The sequence below is a fragment of the Zerene cesonia genome, chromosome 3 (genome assembly GCF_012273895.1).
Source record: "Zerene cesonia ecotype Mississippi chromosome 3, Zerene_cesonia_1.1, whole genome shotgun sequence".
In the NCBI taxonomy this organism is placed as follows: Eukaryota; Metazoa; Arthropoda; class Insecta; order Lepidoptera; family Pieridae; genus Zerene; species Zerene cesonia.
In genome coordinates, this window is record NC_052104.1 from 2,565,013 (window position 1) to 2,584,168 (window position 19,156).

The 19,156-nt window shown below is 31.9% G+C and overlaps 4 protein-coding genes across 7 annotated transcripts in view; 1 reads left to right on the forward strand and 3 right to left on the reverse strand.

Moving 5' to 3' along the window:
* Nucleotides 1-860: 860 nt before the first annotated feature.
* Nucleotides 861-2,223, reverse strand: LOC119837505 (DNA-directed RNA polymerase I subunit RPA12). Of its 2 annotated transcripts, XM_038363113.1 has the most exons (5): nt 2,137-2,194; nt 2,042-2,101; nt 1,567-1,696; nt 1,127-1,337; nt 861-958 (listed from the first exon to the last, which is right to left on the reverse strand). In XM_038363113.1, exons 3-5 carry the CDS (start codon nt 1,691-1,693, stop codon nt 934-936), a joined length of 363 nt encoding a protein of 120 aa, XP_038219041.1. In that variant the 5' UTR covers nt 1,694-1,696; nt 2,042-2,101; nt 2,137-2,194; the 3' UTR covers nt 861-933. The 2 variants fall into 2 exon arrangements, with proteins under 2 accessions (XP_038219041.1, XP_038219036.1); XM_038363108.1 differs by having other exon boundaries at nt 2,042-2,223.
* Nucleotides 2,224-3,535: 1,312 nt separating this feature from the next.
* LOC119838816 (chromobox protein homolog 1-like) lies at nt 3,536-8,097 on the forward strand. The gene is made up of 7 exons (XM_038364940.1): nt 3,536-3,667; nt 3,868-4,095; nt 4,435-4,612; nt 5,142-5,239; nt 5,717-5,858; nt 6,030-6,108; nt 6,566-8,097. Exons 2-7 carry the CDS (start codon nt 3,872-3,874, stop codon nt 6,646-6,648), a joined length of 804 nt encoding a protein of 267 aa, XP_038220868.1. The 5' UTR covers nt 3,536-3,667; nt 3,868-3,871; the 3' UTR covers nt 6,649-8,097.
* An 856-nt stretch (nt 8,098-8,953) lies between these two features.
* LOC119838851 (eclosion hormone) lies at nt 8,954-13,908 on the reverse strand. 3 transcript variants are annotated; one of them, XM_038365002.1, is made up of 3 exons: nt 13,639-13,908; nt 11,552-11,650; nt 8,954-9,301 (listed from the first exon to the last, which is right to left on the reverse strand). In XM_038365002.1, the coding sequence occupies exons 2-3, from the start codon at nt 11,637-11,639 to the stop codon at nt 9,126-9,128; spliced, it is 264 nt and encodes an 87-aa protein (XP_038220930.1). In that variant the 5' UTR covers nt 11,640-11,650; nt 13,639-13,908; the 3' UTR covers nt 8,954-9,125. The 3 variants fall into 3 exon arrangements, with proteins under 3 accessions (XP_038220930.1, XP_038220936.1, XP_038220922.1); XM_038365008.1 differs by lacking the exon at nt 13,639-13,908 and adding an exon at nt 12,828-12,951; XM_038364994.1 differs by having other exon boundaries at nt 8,956-9,301; nt 13,635-13,904.
* Nucleotides 13,909-16,801: 2,893 nt separating this feature from the next.
* LOC119837954 (tektin-B1-like) overlaps nt 16,802-19,156 on the reverse strand; it is a 10,103-nt gene continuing 7,748 nt past the window's right edge. Inside the window, exon 7 of the mRNA XM_038363753.1 lies at nt 16,802-17,052. Within this exon, the coding sequence (XP_038219681.1) occupies nt 16,860-17,052 (193 nt within the window). The 3' untranslated portion in view covers nt 16,802-16,859. The remainder of the gene's footprint in view (nt 17,053-19,156) is intronic.

Sequence of the window (19,156 nt, forward strand, 5' to 3'; positions counted from 1 at the left end):
AAAAAAAAAAAAAAAAAAAAAAAAAAAAAAAAAAATCTTATTGTCTTCTGTGTTTTGGAAATCAGATTACAAGTATTTCCTTTGCTTTTATAAATCCGCTATTAGTTACCAGAATCGAGAATTTTGGCAACATTTTTTTTATAATTATCTTAATATTTTATTGCCACAACTAAATCAAAATGGTACCATACAGGATGTAAAAGCTTTCAAATATATAAAGATCTTTCAAAATTGGTTCACCCAATCGAAAGTTTTGAGGCAACAAACTTGAAAGAGAACCTCCTCTTTTTGTTTGAAGTTGATCGAAACTATGAGCTTTAAAAGGCACTCTCGTCAAAAGTAAGGTATTCACGGAAAAATTGCTTAGGTTTCCCAATGTTTCATTCACACAATACAAATATAATCCTCTAAATCCTCAAAAAAATGTGTGATGCGGGGTTCCACCTGTGAATTAACCTGTAGGGCCAGGTATTTATTATATTTGTTGTAATTTTCCCGTGAAAGAGTAACAAACATACATCCGCACATTCTTACAATCTGTGGGGTTTATAAATATTCTAATTTTTTTTTAAGTAATTCCAAATTCCTCTCACAGATTAATGAAGGAACTGACTTTTAGATGCACATGTTGAAAAGTTTTATTTGTCTAATTTTTTAAATTTTATCTCCAAATATATATATACATAATCTCTTAGATATATTAGAAACTATCAACTATAAACAACTTTGCTTAGTAAAGATAGATACATAGAAAAATCTGCCTATTTTGTATTCTGTTAAAAGTAATTCAAAACCAAATTACAGATAACTACAGGTCATACAGAATTTTATAAATGACTCCAAATAAAACTAAAAACTACAGTCAAAATAATTATATTTCTCCTTAGCAATAGTATAACAAAATATATCGTACTTAACTTATTCCTCAAACTATTACGAGTTTTCCGTTTCCTTGTATCTGTAAAAGAAAATTGGTGATTGAATTTCAGTTTCAATATATATATTGCCATCTACATTACATTACATCTCAGCAAATAAGTCTTATAACTACACAGGCAAACAAATAGTCGAATCATAACACCTCATTATTTTGATAATTAGAGCTTAAATAAAACAATATACTTACTTGCATGAAACACAAGTGTAAAACACAGTTTGTCCCTCGTCAGCCGATCTCAACTGTAGCGTAGCATATGACATCCTATCACAACCACATTTTGGACATTTCCTTTCCACAACTGGCCCTTCAGGGTTATCCAAGTTCAGTATATTTTCGTTTGTCAATACAGACACAGTGTTGAAATTAATTGTGTAATTGTACTTAATGTTGTTGAAATCTGAAAATTAGATATGAGTTTTATTACCCGAGTGCTATGTACTATGCATATAAAGCAAGCTATGTATATATATACATAACTTTGGGGAATTACATAAAAATCCAATGGTAAATAAATTGAACTATCTTAAAATACCACATTTAAATAAACAGCTTATTTATAATAACAGCTGAATTTATTAAATAAGATCATTGACTTTTAACATCTTGCAAACAACTAAATATCTTACTTTCAACATCATAAATTGCTTTGCAAGCATAACATTTCACTGATCCAAATTCTTGCAGTAGAGGCAGTATGGATCCACATTTCACACAAAAAGTTGTTGTACTAGAAAACTTTTTTGCGTCCGCCATTTTCTGAAAAAGTTGCTAAGTTTTGTAAAATTTGAATTTTCTTCAAATATGGAATTTCAATAACTTCCTTTCCTTTTTTTGCCACTGATTAAAAGTAAAATACATTTATTTTTCATTATATGTAATAAAGTTAAATATATCCTACAATTTTAATTTTTCAATAATTATTTGTTTATAGATTTGGATATTACACAGACTTACTTTGTTTCATGTATGACAAAATAAGTCTGTGCTTATCACTTCAAATTTTTGTTAAGTATTAACGACAACAAAATCACTATAAAATTAATGAATAGGAACCTCAGACTAAATAAAATTTAATACTTTAAAATTCAAAATTATAATTACCTGACGTGTTACTTATAAATTGACACAGACACTTGGTACTGTTTTCGATGCAACAATTAAGACTAATAGGATTGTTAAGAAAATAGATACTGAAAATTTTAAATAACGTAATTGAATGTTTTTGATGTCGTATGAAACTTATTTTCTTTTTTGAGGTTATTCCATGGCTTGTTTACAATTATTAAAATAATGAAAAAAAACTGCCAAAGTCAAAACACGATGAAAACATTATTTGACACATGACAGTTTACAATAACAGAACTCGTACCTATTTTCTGCTTTTTCAAAATATTGAAGTTTCCATTCATCTTTTTGAGCTTAAAAATCATCTCATTTTATAATTTCGCAAGCGCCAAATGACGTCATTATATTTATTCTTTCTCTTTGTACTTAAACCCGCCCGACCCGACTTTCCATTCATGTGACTGCCCAATCCAAGATTCGTGATCTCCGTTAAGGAGGGATACCCCCATAAGGGTGTAGCTACTAAGCTAAATATGCAGTTCATCTACGCTAAGTGGCACCTACGTGCTAAGATATTGTATATATAGATATGATAGCCCGTCAGGCTAACATCGAGATTCACCTTAAAATAAACTGTTATTACCGTCATTACAGTAATAGACTTGGAATTTTTTTTTTGGTTCTGATCAAAATTTGGAGTGCATGCCATGAATGAAGTTCTGTAGAAACGGCGCTGATTTTCATTTTGATAAGTACTCTTTAATTTTTCAAATTAACACTTCACGAACTGTGAATTGAAAAATTATTATGATAACATTAACTACTGAAAGGTATTATAATACCTTTTTAGAGTGGACAAGTATAGGCGAGTGAAGGCAATCAAATATAGCGCCTTATATAATAGTATATAAGGCGCTAGGATGGCCCATTATTGTGGATGATCGTGCGTTATCGCTGGTTTTCGGTATGTAAAAAAAAAAAAAATATGATGGAATTTGGCAATGAATGTGCGTGCGTCGACACAATCGTCGATTTTTCAATACATGCAAACATAAAGTCAAAGATAAGAAAAGTGTATTAAAAAAAGAAGGTTCCTATCGCTATGGTTTCCTACCCAATGAGTAAAACGAGCCGTGTTACTAAAACTTCGCTGTTCGTCCATCTGTCCACCCTGTGATGCATACTTAGACGGCTATGGCCAGGATGTATCACATGAGCCTTTACAGAAGACAGTACTGTTGCCGCTAAACAACAAATAATTTAAAATCCAGGCTAGCACTACAAAATATAAAACAAATTATGATACAAGGTAAATTGGAATTAACACTCGTCGGAAAGAGGTATGAGATAGGTAACAGGTAATTGTAATATTTCACGCAGGGTAATATACAAAACTAGTGTTAAAAAACTTTGATTTCGATGTGTGTTATGTCGTAGCGTAGGAAATAGGACTTCGTCTGTGGTAACAGAGTAAGTAATAAACTACTGTCTGTGGTAATGTTACATTTGGCGTCTGACGTTCTGTTATCTGTTGTTCTGACTTCTGCCGTCAGGCGTCAGCGGACAGCGGATACATAATTCATTTTAAAAACGTCAAAATTAAGGCATCCATTTAATATCCTTGAATTTCAAAAATATACCACCATATATCAAGTGCAAACTGTAAGTAGCATTGTTTTTCTGGAAATTTTAAAGTTCAACCTTTTAACTGTGTTGTTATGTCAATATCATTCGTCATTTGGTTCGTTGACTTTTCTGTTTGATTAACTTTGCAAACATATTATCCAAAACAATAATATCAATGCCGCTCGATAAACAGTAAGAGATGAAATCTGTATATTTCATGTCCTTAATTATTCTAGCATTATGGATGAAAATATGGAGCCCTTGTCTCAAGCCAATATAGAATTCCCTCAAACGGAATCCGCAATGGAAACTGAACAACCCAGTGACAAACCTACGCCTCAGCCATCTGAAATATCTGGTCCAATAAGTGGGAGGCATGAGGAATTTTCTGTAGAGAAAGTACTGGATAGAAGAATCAAAAATGGCAAGGTTGAATATTTGCTGAAATGGAAGGGCTACTCAGAGTTAGTTTAATATGTTTATTCCATCTTTAATAATATATGACATAAGCATTAAATTACATAATATATTGTATTAGTACATTAGCTTACAATTAGCTAAAGCAAAATAAAGAACTATAGCTTAATTTTAATACTTTTTTAAAACATATTTTATGTTTATCAATAATAAAGATATATTTGTAAACTAGTCATGTACTGTTCAAGTCAGACCAGTAATACAGGCGTTAACATGTAAATATACATTTTATCTAATACATGCTGTCATTTGCTTGTTGTTTGTCACTCAATAGATTACAAACATCAATCATTTAGTATAGGATTCATAAATGTTCATGTCAACAGTGAGGATAACACATGGGAGCCTGAAGATAACCTAGACTGTCCAGAGCTAATATCAGCTTATGAAGAAGCAAGGTTGAAGAGGGAGCGTGAGGCAGCACCACCTGCTGAGGCTATAGATGAAGGACAAACAACAAGGAAGAGGTCAAAGAGAGGCGACAAAAAGAAAAATAGAGTTGAGGTACAAAGAGAATGGTACAAATTCAGAGATTATGTCAAACTTCTATGTCCAAAATAATCCAGCGGTCTTTTTACGCTCAACTAGATTTTGCCTGCTCTATTGTCATATGACATAGATATAGAAATGAGATTATCATATCTATTTTTAACTAGATGTACCCTGTGGTTAAACCTATGCTATATATGATGTTATGCCTATAGCCTTTCTCCATAAATGTAGTATCTTTTATATTGTTCTATTGTCTGTAAGTCTCTAAGATTATCACATTCAAAAAAACAAACTCTTTTTTACATACTAGCATAGATACGTCATTTCCACTGTCACTGACATAAATTTCATCACAACATATTTATGCTTATTTCTGTAGATGTTTTTTAAGCAATGAACTGAGTTATTAAAAATAATATTATTACTAAACCAATTTTAAAACAACCATTTCAATTTTATATTAAAAAGTCTTATCAATATCTTAACTTAGATATCATACATGTATATTGTATTGTTAATCATTGTAATATTTGCATTTCAGGAAGTTGAAAAACCAAGAGGGTTAGCCAGAGGCCTCCTTCCACAGAAGATTTTGGCTGGTCAACTGTTCCATGGCACTTTATATTTTTTAGTCCAATGGTGAATTAAATTTGATTACTAATTTAGTAGACATAATGCATTGGATCATTTCAGTAATTTATAGTTTTATAAAACATCCAGAGAGATACACATAAAATACATAGTATGTTATTAATTTTTTATTATAAAAAGTGATTATTACACTCTCTTAAAAATAACACATATCATTTCAATCCATTTGAAATGAAGCTTGGCTTCCTTTACAAATTCATGTCTCTGCATGTTTATATAACATTATTAAACAGGATTTTTTTTTACATTGTAAAATCTTCAAGAATATCTATCACACATATTTCAAACTTAATTTCTATGTGAAGAAAACACTTGTAATAAATATAAACTGTAATGTTATTGTACACTCTAAATAAATTTTCTTATTAGACTAGAAAGTTGCTGTAAATACCACCCAAACTGTTTTTTTGTATAAATAAAAAATGTAAATAATGTAAATTTCCTAATCAATTATAAATTTTCCAGGCAAGACTGCACAGAAATGGATGTGGTACCTGGCCATGAATTAGGCCAAGCCTATCCAGACTTTGTGATCAAATATTATGAGAGTTGTGCTCCATTCAGTGTTAGACATCCAAGGGGATTGGTGCCACGACCTATTCCAGAGGTATTATCATCCTTAAATAATTTTTGTCTAAATAATGACTATTTAAGAATTATTAATTCCATGATTAGAATTCATGTTGTATTAATATAATATATAAATATTTGTTCCCTCTGTTTGTTTTGTAAGATCTTTCATATAAACTATAATTATTAATTCTGTTTCACTATCCAGATCACTAATGAAACGCCAGAGGAGAGTACAGATACGCAAATGGAAGTTAGTGAAAGCACAGAAGATAACACTGTACATGGTAAGAAAACTGGGGCTTATTCTATTCAAAATGTAACTGTGCTGGTCGTTCACCTGATGGTAAGCGATCACCAGCGCCCATGAACACTGCAGCGTTAGTACCTGTTCGAATGCGCCACCCTCTTTTAAGGGGTAAGGAAAAAGGAAAGGATTGACGGATGGAAAGGAGGAATGGACTGGGCAGGGGAAGGAAAAGGAAACGGGCTTTGGCTCCCCCACTCACAGTAGGAAACACCGTAGTATGCCACTATTATTCTCTAGTTTTCTGTGTGGGTATGGTACTTTCCTGGTGCAAGCTGGCCCAATTTATGCCAAAGCGTGCTTGACGCCCAAATAAAAATATGTGTTATGCTCAAACCTATATATATGTTATCCAGTCCTCACATAGGTCTGTAATTTTTAATATCACAATTGTTGCTTATATTTATGATAATAATAACAATTATTTTGAATTTTAGAACCACAAACAAATGAAGTATCAGACCTTTCACAACCCCCTACTGAGACTGAAAGCCAACCTGTGGAGGTTCCTGTTAATTAAAAATTAATAGTTTAATATAATAAAAGTAATAATAATATTATATGTAAGTAATAGTGAGAATCAAGTGAAATTTGTATAGAATAATGTGTAGTTGTATGAAAATTATTATAATGAAAAAATTCAACAATTTACACATAGAATAGATTCACATAAGGTACATAATATTTATATGTTTTATGCCATACTATAAACTATCACCCTTAATAGAGGTATGAGTTAAAAATTATTGAATGTGTATCCAAGGATGATTTGGAAAATGTCCTCTTTGTTATGTATGTGACATTCATATTAGATTTGATCATGTTATAATAACGTACTTATGTAAACATTTTAATTCTCTCATACAAAAAAAGGTTGCAGACGTTACTTGAAGGTATCGACACTCTAAATTCTAAAGTGGCACTAAATGACAACAATTTCCCATCAAACACAAAAAGAATCAAGTTCATCGATTCATGCATATTAATACAATAATTAAGAAACATCGTTTTTTAATGTCGGAATGTCGGTTGAAAATTAATATACCACCATTTCATCCCTAACACTGGATACATTACGTAAACCGATATAACTATAATATAACAATAAAAAACAATAGCTTACTAATAGTGGAAAATCAATCAGTTCCTTTCTTTTTTATTATTTTTGAATATTAATATTTTCAATGATGAAAAATCATAAAGATTACCTTATAAAATTGTCAATCAAATATATTTAAACATGATAATGACTATAAAATTGAATTATAATTTATAATGTTTATCTATATACTGTGTATTTTATATTTACATACAAATTTATTTATGTTATAGGTTAATAGTGGCACTTGTTCTCAATGCAAATTCTAGGATCTAACTGGATTAATATTATTTAGATTTTTGAGTTATTGCCTAAAAAAAATATAGTATGATTTTTTAAACGCTCTAATTAGCGTCACCTGTATGTTTGTATGTAACCAAAATCTTATACTACTCAACTTTCATCAACTTTTAATAGATAGATTTTATTCTTTGTATTTTTAAAGGATTGGTGACCATACAGTAATTTCATGAGTTTAGAAATTAAAGATCTTTAAAAGGATTTTAAACGCGATTAATTCATCATATTAACAGCGTCTCTCCATGACCACGCCCGTTGTAAATTCGAAACGTCGGGTTAAATTATATCTTTACATATTAATTAATCGCGTTGAAAATCCGATCAGATGTGTTTAAATTCCAAATTTCATGCGATTTTCTTATTTCCCTGATTATGATCGCCAGGTTAAAAAAAATTCTTACATTAATGGATCTGTATTGCACACCAAGTGAGATATTTATGATTGTACAGCGTGTTTTGAAGTTTTTAAAACTGTATATTATTTTGCTATATATCTTCTATCGAAATATAGAAGGACATTCCGTGTGACTAAAAGTAATCAACTGTTCAAATAAACTTAATTTTCTATGATGTGTCTTTTCCTTGCCTATAAATGTACATTTATATGTATAATTAATTGGTATAATTTAGTGTTTTTCTTTATAAACATCTCAAGTCACAGTTTGTTATAGAATTCCATCGAAGCGTCTTGACTGAATTTTGTTAGTTCTGAGATTAGGCTAGTAGTAGAGAAGTCAATTTCTTTACTTCTATACTTGGATTTACTCGTATAAACTATAAATTACAACAAACACACTGTGTGGATCTAGGAGTACATGGCATATTCTGCCTTAGTCTGAAATATTTTTATTGCATTGGGAAAAGAAAGCGACTTTTTATGGCTATATTATAAATTTAACAAATACTTATAGTTATCATGCTTTACATGATGTGTGCGTTATGTGGAGGGATTATAAAAGCAAAACTACTAAAAGCGTATAAAATAATCCAGAAACACAACAAGAAATTAGTGGAGTTCTTTATAGCAGGGGATCAGTATAGACCAAATAAAAGTAGTTAATGAGACAGGTCACCCTTGGGCTGCACATATTACAATTCTAGATTAAGTAGCTAGTAAACAAGTTACGGCTTGCGATTTTCCCAAATGATATTTAATGCTATTATTATATTTTATTATATTCTAGTATTTAAAACTAAAAATTCTGAAAGTTTTAGTGTGAGAGATAATGTGTGACTGTCGTGGATCAATGGTTAGGACCTCGGCCTTTAATAGAAAAATCAGGGGTTCGAGATTGGACGAGCGAGCAAGCAATAAATGGGATTTTTAATTTATGTGCATATCCACATCATCTTTGTTCCAGCAGTGGGAACAATTAATTATGAGCCTATGATGATAACGATGAGAATGATAATAAAAAGGCTTGTAGACTTTAATTTTTATATTTGTCGTAAAAAAATACATTAATACTTAAAACTACGATTGACCCTGTATTCAAATAATTTATAATAAAATATAGCTTAACAATAAATGCTTTGGCATTATGACCGAGTTTTCAAAATGACTTGAAAACTGTCAAGCGGCGTTTCAAAAATAGCGGTTAAAGTTTGTTCAAAAACTGCGCAATGGACGCAAAATTTTCACATTCAGGTATCATTTTCCCTTTGAACTTGATGCAAGATTCTGCGCATCGTGGTCCTTCGAACCATGCACCAAGCATCTTCTTGCATTGAGCACAGTTTTCGATGCAAATCTCCAGAGCGTCATAGCCGGTAGCTGTAATAGAAAAATAGCTTAAAATGGGCTTTATTTAGGAATTATGTTGGAGTAGATAACCTTTAACAACTCAATTCATCAGTAGTTGCAAGTTCCATCCACATTGAAAACTTATTTCTATATACGTTAGGTGTGTGAAGAACAATTATTAGATGCATGTATTTATATTGTAAATACAACCACTATTTATTCGGACGCTATGTCTAATAGCCCTCTTGTTTATTTATTTTTATACAAAGAGACAGAGGTATCATTCATTTCTTTAGCAATTTTATAGCATACTTGTTTGTTTTTAAGAACGAGTAAGAGTGGAATGTTCCTACGATAAAAAACCTTATGTATCTATTGCAAAACAGATCGTCTAGAAGATTAAGTTAACTGATACGAACGTGATTAATCTTATGCCGCACCATATCAACTCATATAGTGTATGCAGATTGGTATTTTGTACGGATATTTTGCGAGTGTTCCGTCACCGATGTAACCACCGTTTAGTCACAATTTAACACTCTTTAACGGTTTTAATGCGAAACGTTTTCACAATTGATTCGAGTAACTGCGAGTTGACACATACAGTGCTACTTCTTTTATTTTTCTATCTAAGTATATAACAAATATACTGTATAAGCAATAAAATAAATGCAGTCTATGGCTATAGGTATCACTGGAAAAATGTGACTAAATTTTCTAAAACAGCGCTTATAATGTGTTCTGTTTGTTACAATTAAAAATAACCTAAATATAAATATTCAGAACTATTCGTTTCAAGAAAATAAAAGTGAGCTATCTAGTAAAAAGACTCGAAGACTAAACAATTTTTCTCCATTTCGTGTTATACTCTGGGATACATATTAATTTCTAGCCGCCTAATATAAGATAAAATTTACGCGATTCGTCATCATTAGTGAGGTCAAGTGTAAGCGTAACGTAAAATTGCGTAACAATTCGGCGAAAGTAAATGTATTGGGGTCATTGCCTCGCTCGTCCCCTTACCGTAGCAAATTGTGTGTCTCGGTCAAGTAAGATGCTTGTTAGAAAGCCACGAGGTTACGTATTTGGTATTTTGCATTTTGCAAGGCGCCAGTCACGTGCGACATGAGACTTCGATTAATCACTTTGGAATTTCATCATCAGCAAGCACAGTCACTTATTCTAACTAATTTTTTCTTAGATATGTTTTATTTAGAGGAAAGTCAGTTCACGGTAGAATCGAATCGGATTGGTTTATTCTCGATGTTTCAAGATCAGGAAGTGCTTACCTATAAATGAATTTACGATGCTTAATGAATGCGATCATATTTACCTGCTGACGTTATTAAAAAAATTATAGATTCTCATACATAATATTATGTAATGAGTTTGCTATTTATCGTATCTCATAATTCATAATTAAAAGCCCTTCTCAGTTCATAATAAATTCTTCCGGTAACGATCGCAACCAGTCGCTCTTCCTACATACTTATGCGGGCAAAACTGGAAATTTAAAAATAAACTTACTATGTTATTGTCTATGTTACGTTGTTTATTTTTATAATATGCTAATTGTTAATTGACAAATATGAAATGAGTGTAAATTTTATTATTTCCCGCTTATTGACTTCAACATACACTCTCTTAGGTTCTCTCGAAGGTGCATTACTCATCTGCTCCGTTATTAGACTTAATCTACGAAACTGTACAGTATCAATTTGCCTTATATCTTTACTGGATTAAGCATTGTGAATTTCAAGGGAATGTTTATTCATGCGTTCACTTGCCTTTTAAATGAGATTCACTTTTATTTTTCTTCTATCATCTGGCAAAACTAAGCCCTTTCGGTAATTTTCTTGGGAGCAGAAACTTAAATACTGCTCATTTTTATGGGAAACAAATGCTAGTATATGGGGAAATAATTACGCTCGTTAGTCTTCCGTACCTTTCTCAAGACATTCTACTGACATGAATAATGCGGCGTTGAAAAGGCTATTTTGGTTGTGCGGGCGAGTGCCTACATTATTTATAACGAAGTTAGTATGAGGCTGCTGTACCTTATTATGAATTTAAAAGCTACTTGTCCAAGAAGTTGCATAATTATTTCATAAAAAGACATTTTTGAAGTTATCGCTCCAGGTCGTTCTTTTTGGTTATACAAAGTTCTACCAATTTTTTTTATTTGCTTCGTTCGTTGTTGGTTGTGGAGTATGAATATATGCCTTTGATCCAAAAATTTAAAAAAGTTCAAAAATAAAATAAGAAATGAATATATCTTACCAATAGCTGGATTAGCTTCAACGTAAATAATGTAGAATATGGTTACGGCGAAGCAAGAAGCGAAGACTGATGAAATTTTGCCGGTCATTTTCAAATAGGCTGTAACATGTGTAAAATAAAATATTGTTATTGGTAGCTACTAGAAAAAAAGCAGTGCTTATGGAGAATGATTTTAACATTAAATTTTGTTTAGACATGGATAACATGGACTTCTGTAAATAATCCAAACGGACAGTTTTATTCATTTCTATATTTTCATCCAATCTAAAATAACAATAAAAACTGGGACCAGTAGCAGGGTTTTTAATGCGGATAAAATAATACTTTTATGATTGATAACACCAACGGTTTCTAAACTATAATCACCTACCGATTCCGTATGGACTTTTAAAAAATATTGAAAATTAAAAAAAAAACATAATTTTAATAAGCACAATACCTCTATAGCATTATCTGTAGTTGTCATCTCATTCAAATAAAATATGGTGTTTATCCGAGTAAATGAATAATGAGCCTACAAAACTATAATCACTTATTTATTTGAATCGTTAAACAGATATGTATCTGCATAGTTACGTTACGTTATACAGATAAGTAAATGAATGTGCCATACCAGAGTCAGTAAAGTTAAAAAAGAGAATATATATAACATATATGTTGGGATATCCCACGCTTCAAAGCTTGAACCAGACATTGAAATTGTAGTATGAGTTATGACGGTTATCGGAAGTATGCGTAGTCTTTCAAAAGATCGCTATACAAATTTTATTAAAGGTTCAAGAACATTAATTAAATAATTCTTCTTCTTCCTACTAGATAGTATTTTTGTACCGTATTCGCGTCGCATGATCAATCGCTTTATTGGGTATATTTTTAACGAACTTGATGTACTCAAGGCTTTCAATGGAATTCTGTAAGATTTCAAGTTATATTCAACCGACGTCCCAAAAACGAAGGAGGTTTTCAATTCGACTGAATTTTTTGGCTTTGTTCCTCTTCTATTCTTATTTCTAATCTTTTTGTGTTTGATAGGGAATTATCATTTGAGATCAAATGATCCCTATTTTTGATTTTACAATTTGGAGTGATAGCTCCAAATTAGGGACGTCCATGACCTCTTTTAGAAACTAATTATTATTGGATTTCTTTCACTTATTATGAATAAAACATATTAATATTTAGTGGTATTAAATAATGACAATATAAACAATGTTAGATAGTACAATAATTAGAATGACTAATAGTTTTTATAACTAGATTAAATTAACATTCTTACCGGTGCGTCGGCTTACAACTATTCGTTGATAAAATATTTCTGTTGAAGTGAATAAAATATTATGCACCTACGTACGGTATAGGTAATATCCAACAAGCATAACTGAACGTGCCTACGTGTTTTATATAAACAACGATACGACTAATCCGTTGATTACATTACAAAATACATTCACATACGAATCTTTTCTATTAGCTTCTAAAGGTCTCATCCAATGAGAGTCACAGTTCTCGCTTTCATTCAAACGTCTTCTACAACAACTAAGCAGGAACATTACAATACAAATGTTATTGTTCCCGTGTAGACACGTTATACAACAAACTAAATTCAAGCCAGCGTACACAAAGAAACAGTTACTTCCGTATTTTTATATTTACTACCATAGATATAATAAGGCATGCCTGGACGGGTTATTTTCCTACAGTGCGATTTTATTCATTTCCGTACACACCAAGTTTATCGAGTTCTTAATTGATGTTCAATAAGCGAGGAATTTTCTCGTAGATTCACTTATATCCTGAAGAAATCTTATTATGAATCACACTATAAGGAAATAGCAAATATTGAATCATAGAAAACATTTCCAATTCGATAATATTTAAATTGAAATAAAAATTCGTGTTTGAGTTGAGTTCAAACCTTAATTAATGCCTTGATATGTCACAACTCATTTGGTCAATTTATGAAAAGCAGCATCTATTAAAAAATAATAAAAACAATGAAAAAAACATAGAAAATATACAGAAGGTGCAACTAAAATTTATAAAACACCAATTGAGCCGTTACGTAAAGAAAATGTATACTAACCTACATTTAGGTACAATCACCGCACAGTAACTTCAAGCCAAACTCACGTTCACAATTCACACATTGACCTATCAAATAATAATTCAAATCTGGCAACAACAAAAATTCGCACGCAAGCCACACGCCGTACATGAAGCCTCAAAGACCCTAAAGATTTTTGGAAAATTCGGCTCTATCAACGACCGATTGTAAATGTATCGAGTTTAAATATGAGACCAGTTGACTATGTTATATGGCCGTGGTGGGGCGCTGCACACTCGGTACTGAGAATGTCTCAGGAAACGTATGTTTGATACTTTTGTAAAGCCAAAATTCTTAATAGTGCATGGCCATAAGGAGGACCTGACCAACTGAATTTAATTTTATAGACGATACCTTTAATATCATTTTGCTTAAGACTTCGATCGAATCGAACAAAACACTTTCAGGACTTTTTATTATCTAAAAGTAAAAAGATCGTTTTAAAAATATCTAATCAATATAATGCTAACATGTTCGCTTATTACAACGGGATATGTACTCGTGTCTGTGACAGTCATACTGTCTTATTTATCTATTGTCATTTAAAAAAAATTATAAAATTTGTAATGCAATATTCCATTATAAGTGCTTAAACAATAAAAGCAAAGATTCAATGCAATAAAAAGAGCGCTGTGTTCTGTTACGAAGTTGTAGCTCAATTAATTTTTAACATCGAATAGAATTGTTTACTAAAAAAAATATCACCTTAAAAACGTAATTAAATATTTGAACGTAAAGTACAATGACTTCATAAAAGTACAGGAAAGTAGCAAGCGCCAGTAAATGACCGGCAATAAAAAATAATGTATTGAATATCCACGTTAATTATTACGAGTTCTCTTAACTGGTCTGCCTTCGGAGCCTCGGGCAGTCAAATAGCTATGTATTGATGATACTGTAGGGGCTATTCCATAACAGTGACAAATATCGCAATATCTCGCGTTAAAGTTGCATACTAAAATAGGTCAAACGGTCAGCTTTTGGGGAATTTATCTTCATTTTACTTCGTACAAATATAAATTCACAGTATACCTTTCACATCGCAATTTTACTAAAGTATAACACACTAGCTGTTCGCCCCGGCTTCGCCTGCGGTACTATATAGGTGCGGATATAGTCTATTTCACTCAGTGAAGTTGCAGTGTAAAAGAATTTTTGAAATCGGTCCAGCAGTTTTTGCGTGAAAACATTACAAACGTACTTAAGTACAAAAATGAATAATTTCCTCTTATATTATTAGTGCAGACTAGCCGCTCGTGCCGACTCTGCCCAAGTTTAGATAAATACAAAATATATGTGACACTAATTGGTAAAGTGGCTTTCTATGGGTAAGGGAAATATTTAAATCGGTTCAGTCGATCCAGAGATTACACCCTACAAGGTCACAAACTTTTTCTCTTTATAATATAGCTAATAAAGTTTAGATAACCTGCAAGTAATTGTAATTCAAGGTAGGTATCGCAGATTCGGCGTCGCGGAAAATCTATTGTCATCTAATTCATGTGCGGTCCACCTACCGCGTTTTACGCTACATTTTAAATCATACAAAGTTCTGAAGAGTAACCCGACATTTAGGACAAAGGCGACTTTACTTCCGTACACGAACGAAAAGTCAAATGTAAATAACCTGTTGATATCACCTCCTACCACGTGACACATCTCGTGATTATCGTAATAGACTAGTATAAGGCTGGCGAAGCACAACGTAACTCGCTGCAGAACAGGTTTCGCGGCGTAATGGACGTCAAATAAAACCTGACAAATACATTTAACTGAGTTACGTCTTTTAGGAAGCATATCAGCTTATCACTCGATCTGTTTAAATCTCAATAATTGTTTCAAATACTTCCTAATGTAAAGATTCTTAACGTGCCGGAAAAAATGCTATGCTTTGATCGATTCGTATGTTTCCGCATATGAAATCATGCATCGAAATATAGACTTTATGATCGAAACGTAAAATTAAAGATAATTTCGAGCTGGGAGTGATTTAATTTTATGACGCCAATCGGCTCGTGGATATTAAAATGAGTTGTTTATATGTTTTATGTCGATACTTACGTCTTCATTCTTAATGCTATTCGAAAATTTATACTACAAAAATAAACTTAAAAAAAATAAGAATTTCAAAATTGCATGAATAGTTTGATTGATTTAGGTAATGTGCTGTTTGTATTTATTATTCTGTGGTGCTGTGGAATATATTTTTTTGAATAATATTGGATGCGCGGAGGTAAATTAATTTATTGTCACATGTTATAAAAAAACAAAATCAAAAACCCCTCTGCTTTTATATAAAATTTTTGTCACAAAATTTTATTGCACAGTATAAAAAAATACTTGATTCTTATGTAATATGTAGTACCTGAATGTAAATATTTGTTTTATAGAGCTATAACTATAATAAATAAAAATATTGATGTTCGCTTGTTTCGTTAAAATTCGAGAATGGCTCGGCCGATTTCGATAATTCGTTTTGTTGCATTCATAAATGAAAATTACTAAAACGAAATATGCAAGCAATTTAAACCGATCATTTAATATGTCGTCCACTTTAAACCTCTTTTGTAACATCTAATTTAATAAAATGATATTGTAAAATTGCATTTTCGAAAATGTCAAAACATGTTATTGTATTTTTTACTGAGTATACATTCAATTGTATAGATTTACCAGGATAATCTCACAACCCATTTACTTTTCCCAGAGTAGAGCATAGAGATTATCGAGAGTGTTCTGTGAAGCCTCGGAAAATGTAGATACGCGTTGCATAGTAATCCCGGCTCAGTTTTACAAACTAACACTATTTGCGAGTTCTTGGGAATGCCTTCCTACGTTGATAGATTTGCGCTATTTCTATCAGGGAGATGAAGCAATATTGTTCAAGGAGAAAAAACTATTGAAGTAAATTTTGTGTTGATTTACAATTGTAATAATAGTTTATTAATTTGGTAAATTAGTTATATAATGGAATCATCATGATTATAACGCACCAAATAAAGACAATTTATATTTATGTCAATCTTCTATTGTTTTTAGATATTTTTTGTGATTTTTTGTTATATAACATAAAACTCAAAAAAAACATAAACAATTTATTAATAAGAAATGCAATTTGACAAAATAAAAACAGTAATAAAAGAAAGACACCATCAAAAACAGTTTCCAAACATCACCAATAAAAAAACAAATCAAACAAAGAATTTATCCTTCCAACTTGGGCACCTCGTCCTCCATACTCGCCAGGATCAAGTTCTTATCGGTACCGGTGGGTCTCTTGGGCTCCAGAGCGGATCGCATTTCCAGAGCCCTAGTGTCAGTTTCCAGAGACTGCTCCTTGTCGTTCAGATCTATGGCGATCTTGATAGAAGCCGCTTCAAGGGCGTTGTACGTTGCCCTGGGAAATGTTTGTGATATCGATATAATTGATAGATGCTGTTTGATATAAAGTTACGAAAAAATTCACAATCTGATGTATACAATAGTCGTCTATTAACTGGAGGTACATACTAGCTATTGCCCGCAGCTTTGCGCGGGCGAATAATAAATTATCATAGTACAAAATTTCATCCCCTATTTTATTCCCTTTCAGAGTAGAATTTATTAAAATCCTTTCTTAACTGATGCCTACATTATAACATTTATCTGCATGCCAAATTTCAACCCGATCCGTCCAGTGGTTTGGGCTGTGCGTTGATAGATCACTATGTTAGTCAGTTAGTTACCTTTGAGATATATATATTAAGATTTCCTATCTAAATAAAAAAAAATGTAACATCTAGGTATTATAAGCCTTTAAACATTCTTGTGTCGTGCCATAAGAAAAGACAAGCGTTTAACCAAAAAGTTATTTAAATCACTACAAAAAAATAGAAAACAGAGATTCTGATAGTCTTTAGTCCATACATAACGTACTTGATAAAGCCAGCTAGGTTTTTACACTCACAAAAATATCCAATACACAAGCAAAAATCACACGAGTCGAGGAAACCAGTAAGTACAATGACTAGACAAACTTGGCTACGATATCTGGATCGATTCCAAATCCCAACTTCTCTCCAACAGTTACATTAAGAAAATTCATGAAAGCATTGTTAAATTAAACAACCTATCCGATCTCGCTGAGGGTCGAGTTAACAATGTGACTACGGAAATTTTCTAGAAATCTCCAAACCAACTATCATGGAAACAATCGTCGTTCTGTTAAGTGAGGAGACTTTTATTGTTTTATTGTCTGCTTATTCTTCTATTTATGTATGTAGGTCTATTGTATATTGTGTATGCTACAGAGAAATGGTTACATATTTAATTTCGTGCTTTTATTACAAGTAAAACAATATTCCGAATTTATTACTGACATAATATTTAGTTTGTTGAGATATTGTTTTATAAGAATAAAACATTATATTTCATGTCATAGTCGGCAAAGGAACTGGTGGGTCGCCTGCTGGTAAGCGCCACCACCGCCCTTGAACATTTGCAGAGGTGGCGGCACATGGATATCTCATTTATATTTTAGTCGAAGCAAATAGATTGCCGATTGTAAAAGGAAAGGATCGATGAGGGTAATAAAGGAGAGGACTTCGAAGGGTAAGAAAAAACGTCCGGCTCCCAAACTCGCCAAAACGAAACACAATAGCTACTATCTCACGCCGATCTTCTGCGGGGATATGATACATTCCCCGGTGCGAGCTGGCCCAATTTGTACGGCGTACATTCGTATATTCGTAAAGTTTACTCGACTCCCACATTTGCTTTGCCGCCATTATCAAGAAAGTTCATTATGGCGGTAAAACAAAATCTGAAGTTAAAGTTAAGAAAGAACGCATCCACGACAATAGCTGATAGATATAACGTAGTTATAAGAAGGTGACATATATTTTTTTTATTTCCGAGTTTTGCAACACGGTAATACGAAAAAAATCGTCTATTAGGGATTGTTCTAGCGAAATCGCGCTAACTTTCAACATCGGGGAACCCGTTTTAATTTAATATTTATTAGCATTTACGCCAGGATATTATTAGAAAAGCTCAGACCTTATAAAGCATTCATGATCCTCCCAAAACACTTTATTTTTTTGAACCCTAATTAGGCTGGATTACTGTATAATATACATGGCATAAATTTTTAAAGGCACTAAGATTAATAACTATACTAGATATCGTAATTTACTCTATAAGCCTAAGATACTACATATTTAATCGGTAGGCATCTGTTTTCTTATTTTATATAAAGTACCTGGATGACCGAGCTTTGCTCGGTTTAACTTCGTGAAGTTAGGTTGTTTATAAGAGTTTTTTCCAAGATCGTTTAGGCATTTTTAAGTGAGCAAGTGCATTAAGAAGACACAAAACAATATAAACAATTAGTATAACCTCAAAGTAAACACTCATTGACTTCGTTACTTAACAACGCCATCTGTTGGAACTTTAATTATTCGCCAAAAAATAGTATTAGTATTATTATTCGCCAATAGATGTCAGGAAGAAAAAATAGTATT

What these genes read in the sequence shown, in the direction of transcription:
- LOC119837505 (XM_038363108.1), bottom strand. Translation starts at nt 1,693, where the DNA reads ATGGCGGACGCAAAAAAGTTTTCTAGTACAACAACTTTTTGTGTGAAA. An exon ending in AGCAATTTATGATGTTGAAA is followed by an intron (nt 1,338 to 1,566) that starts GTAAGATATTTA and finishes TCTAATTTTCAG; the next exon opens with ATTTCAACAACATTAAGTAC. An exon ending in TACACTTGTGTTTCATGCAA is followed by an intron (nt 959 to 1,126) that starts GTAAGTATATTG and finishes TTTCTTTTACAG; the next exon opens with ATACAAGGAAACGGAAAACT.
- LOC119838816 (XM_038364940.1), top strand. Translation starts at nt 3,872, where the DNA reads ATGGATGAAAATATGGAGCCCTTGTCTCAAGCCAATATAGAATTCCCT. An exon ending in TTATATTTTTTAGTCCAATG is followed by an intron (nt 5,240 to 5,716) that starts GTGAATTAAATT and finishes TAAATTTTCCAG; the next exon opens with GCAAGACTGCACAGAAATGG. An exon ending in TGCCACGACCTATTCCAGAG is followed by an intron (nt 5,859 to 6,029) that starts GTATTATCATCC and finishes TTCACTATCCAG; the next exon opens with ATCACTAATGAAACGCCAGA.
- LOC119838851 (XM_038365002.1), bottom strand. Translation starts at nt 11,639, where the DNA reads ATGACCGGCAAAATTTCATCAGTCTTCGCTTCTTGCTTCGCCGTAACC. An exon ending in TGAAGCTAATCCAGCTATTG is followed by an intron (nt 9,302 to 11,551) that starts GTAAGATATATT and finishes TTTCTATTACAG; the next exon opens with CTACCGGCTATGACGCTCTG.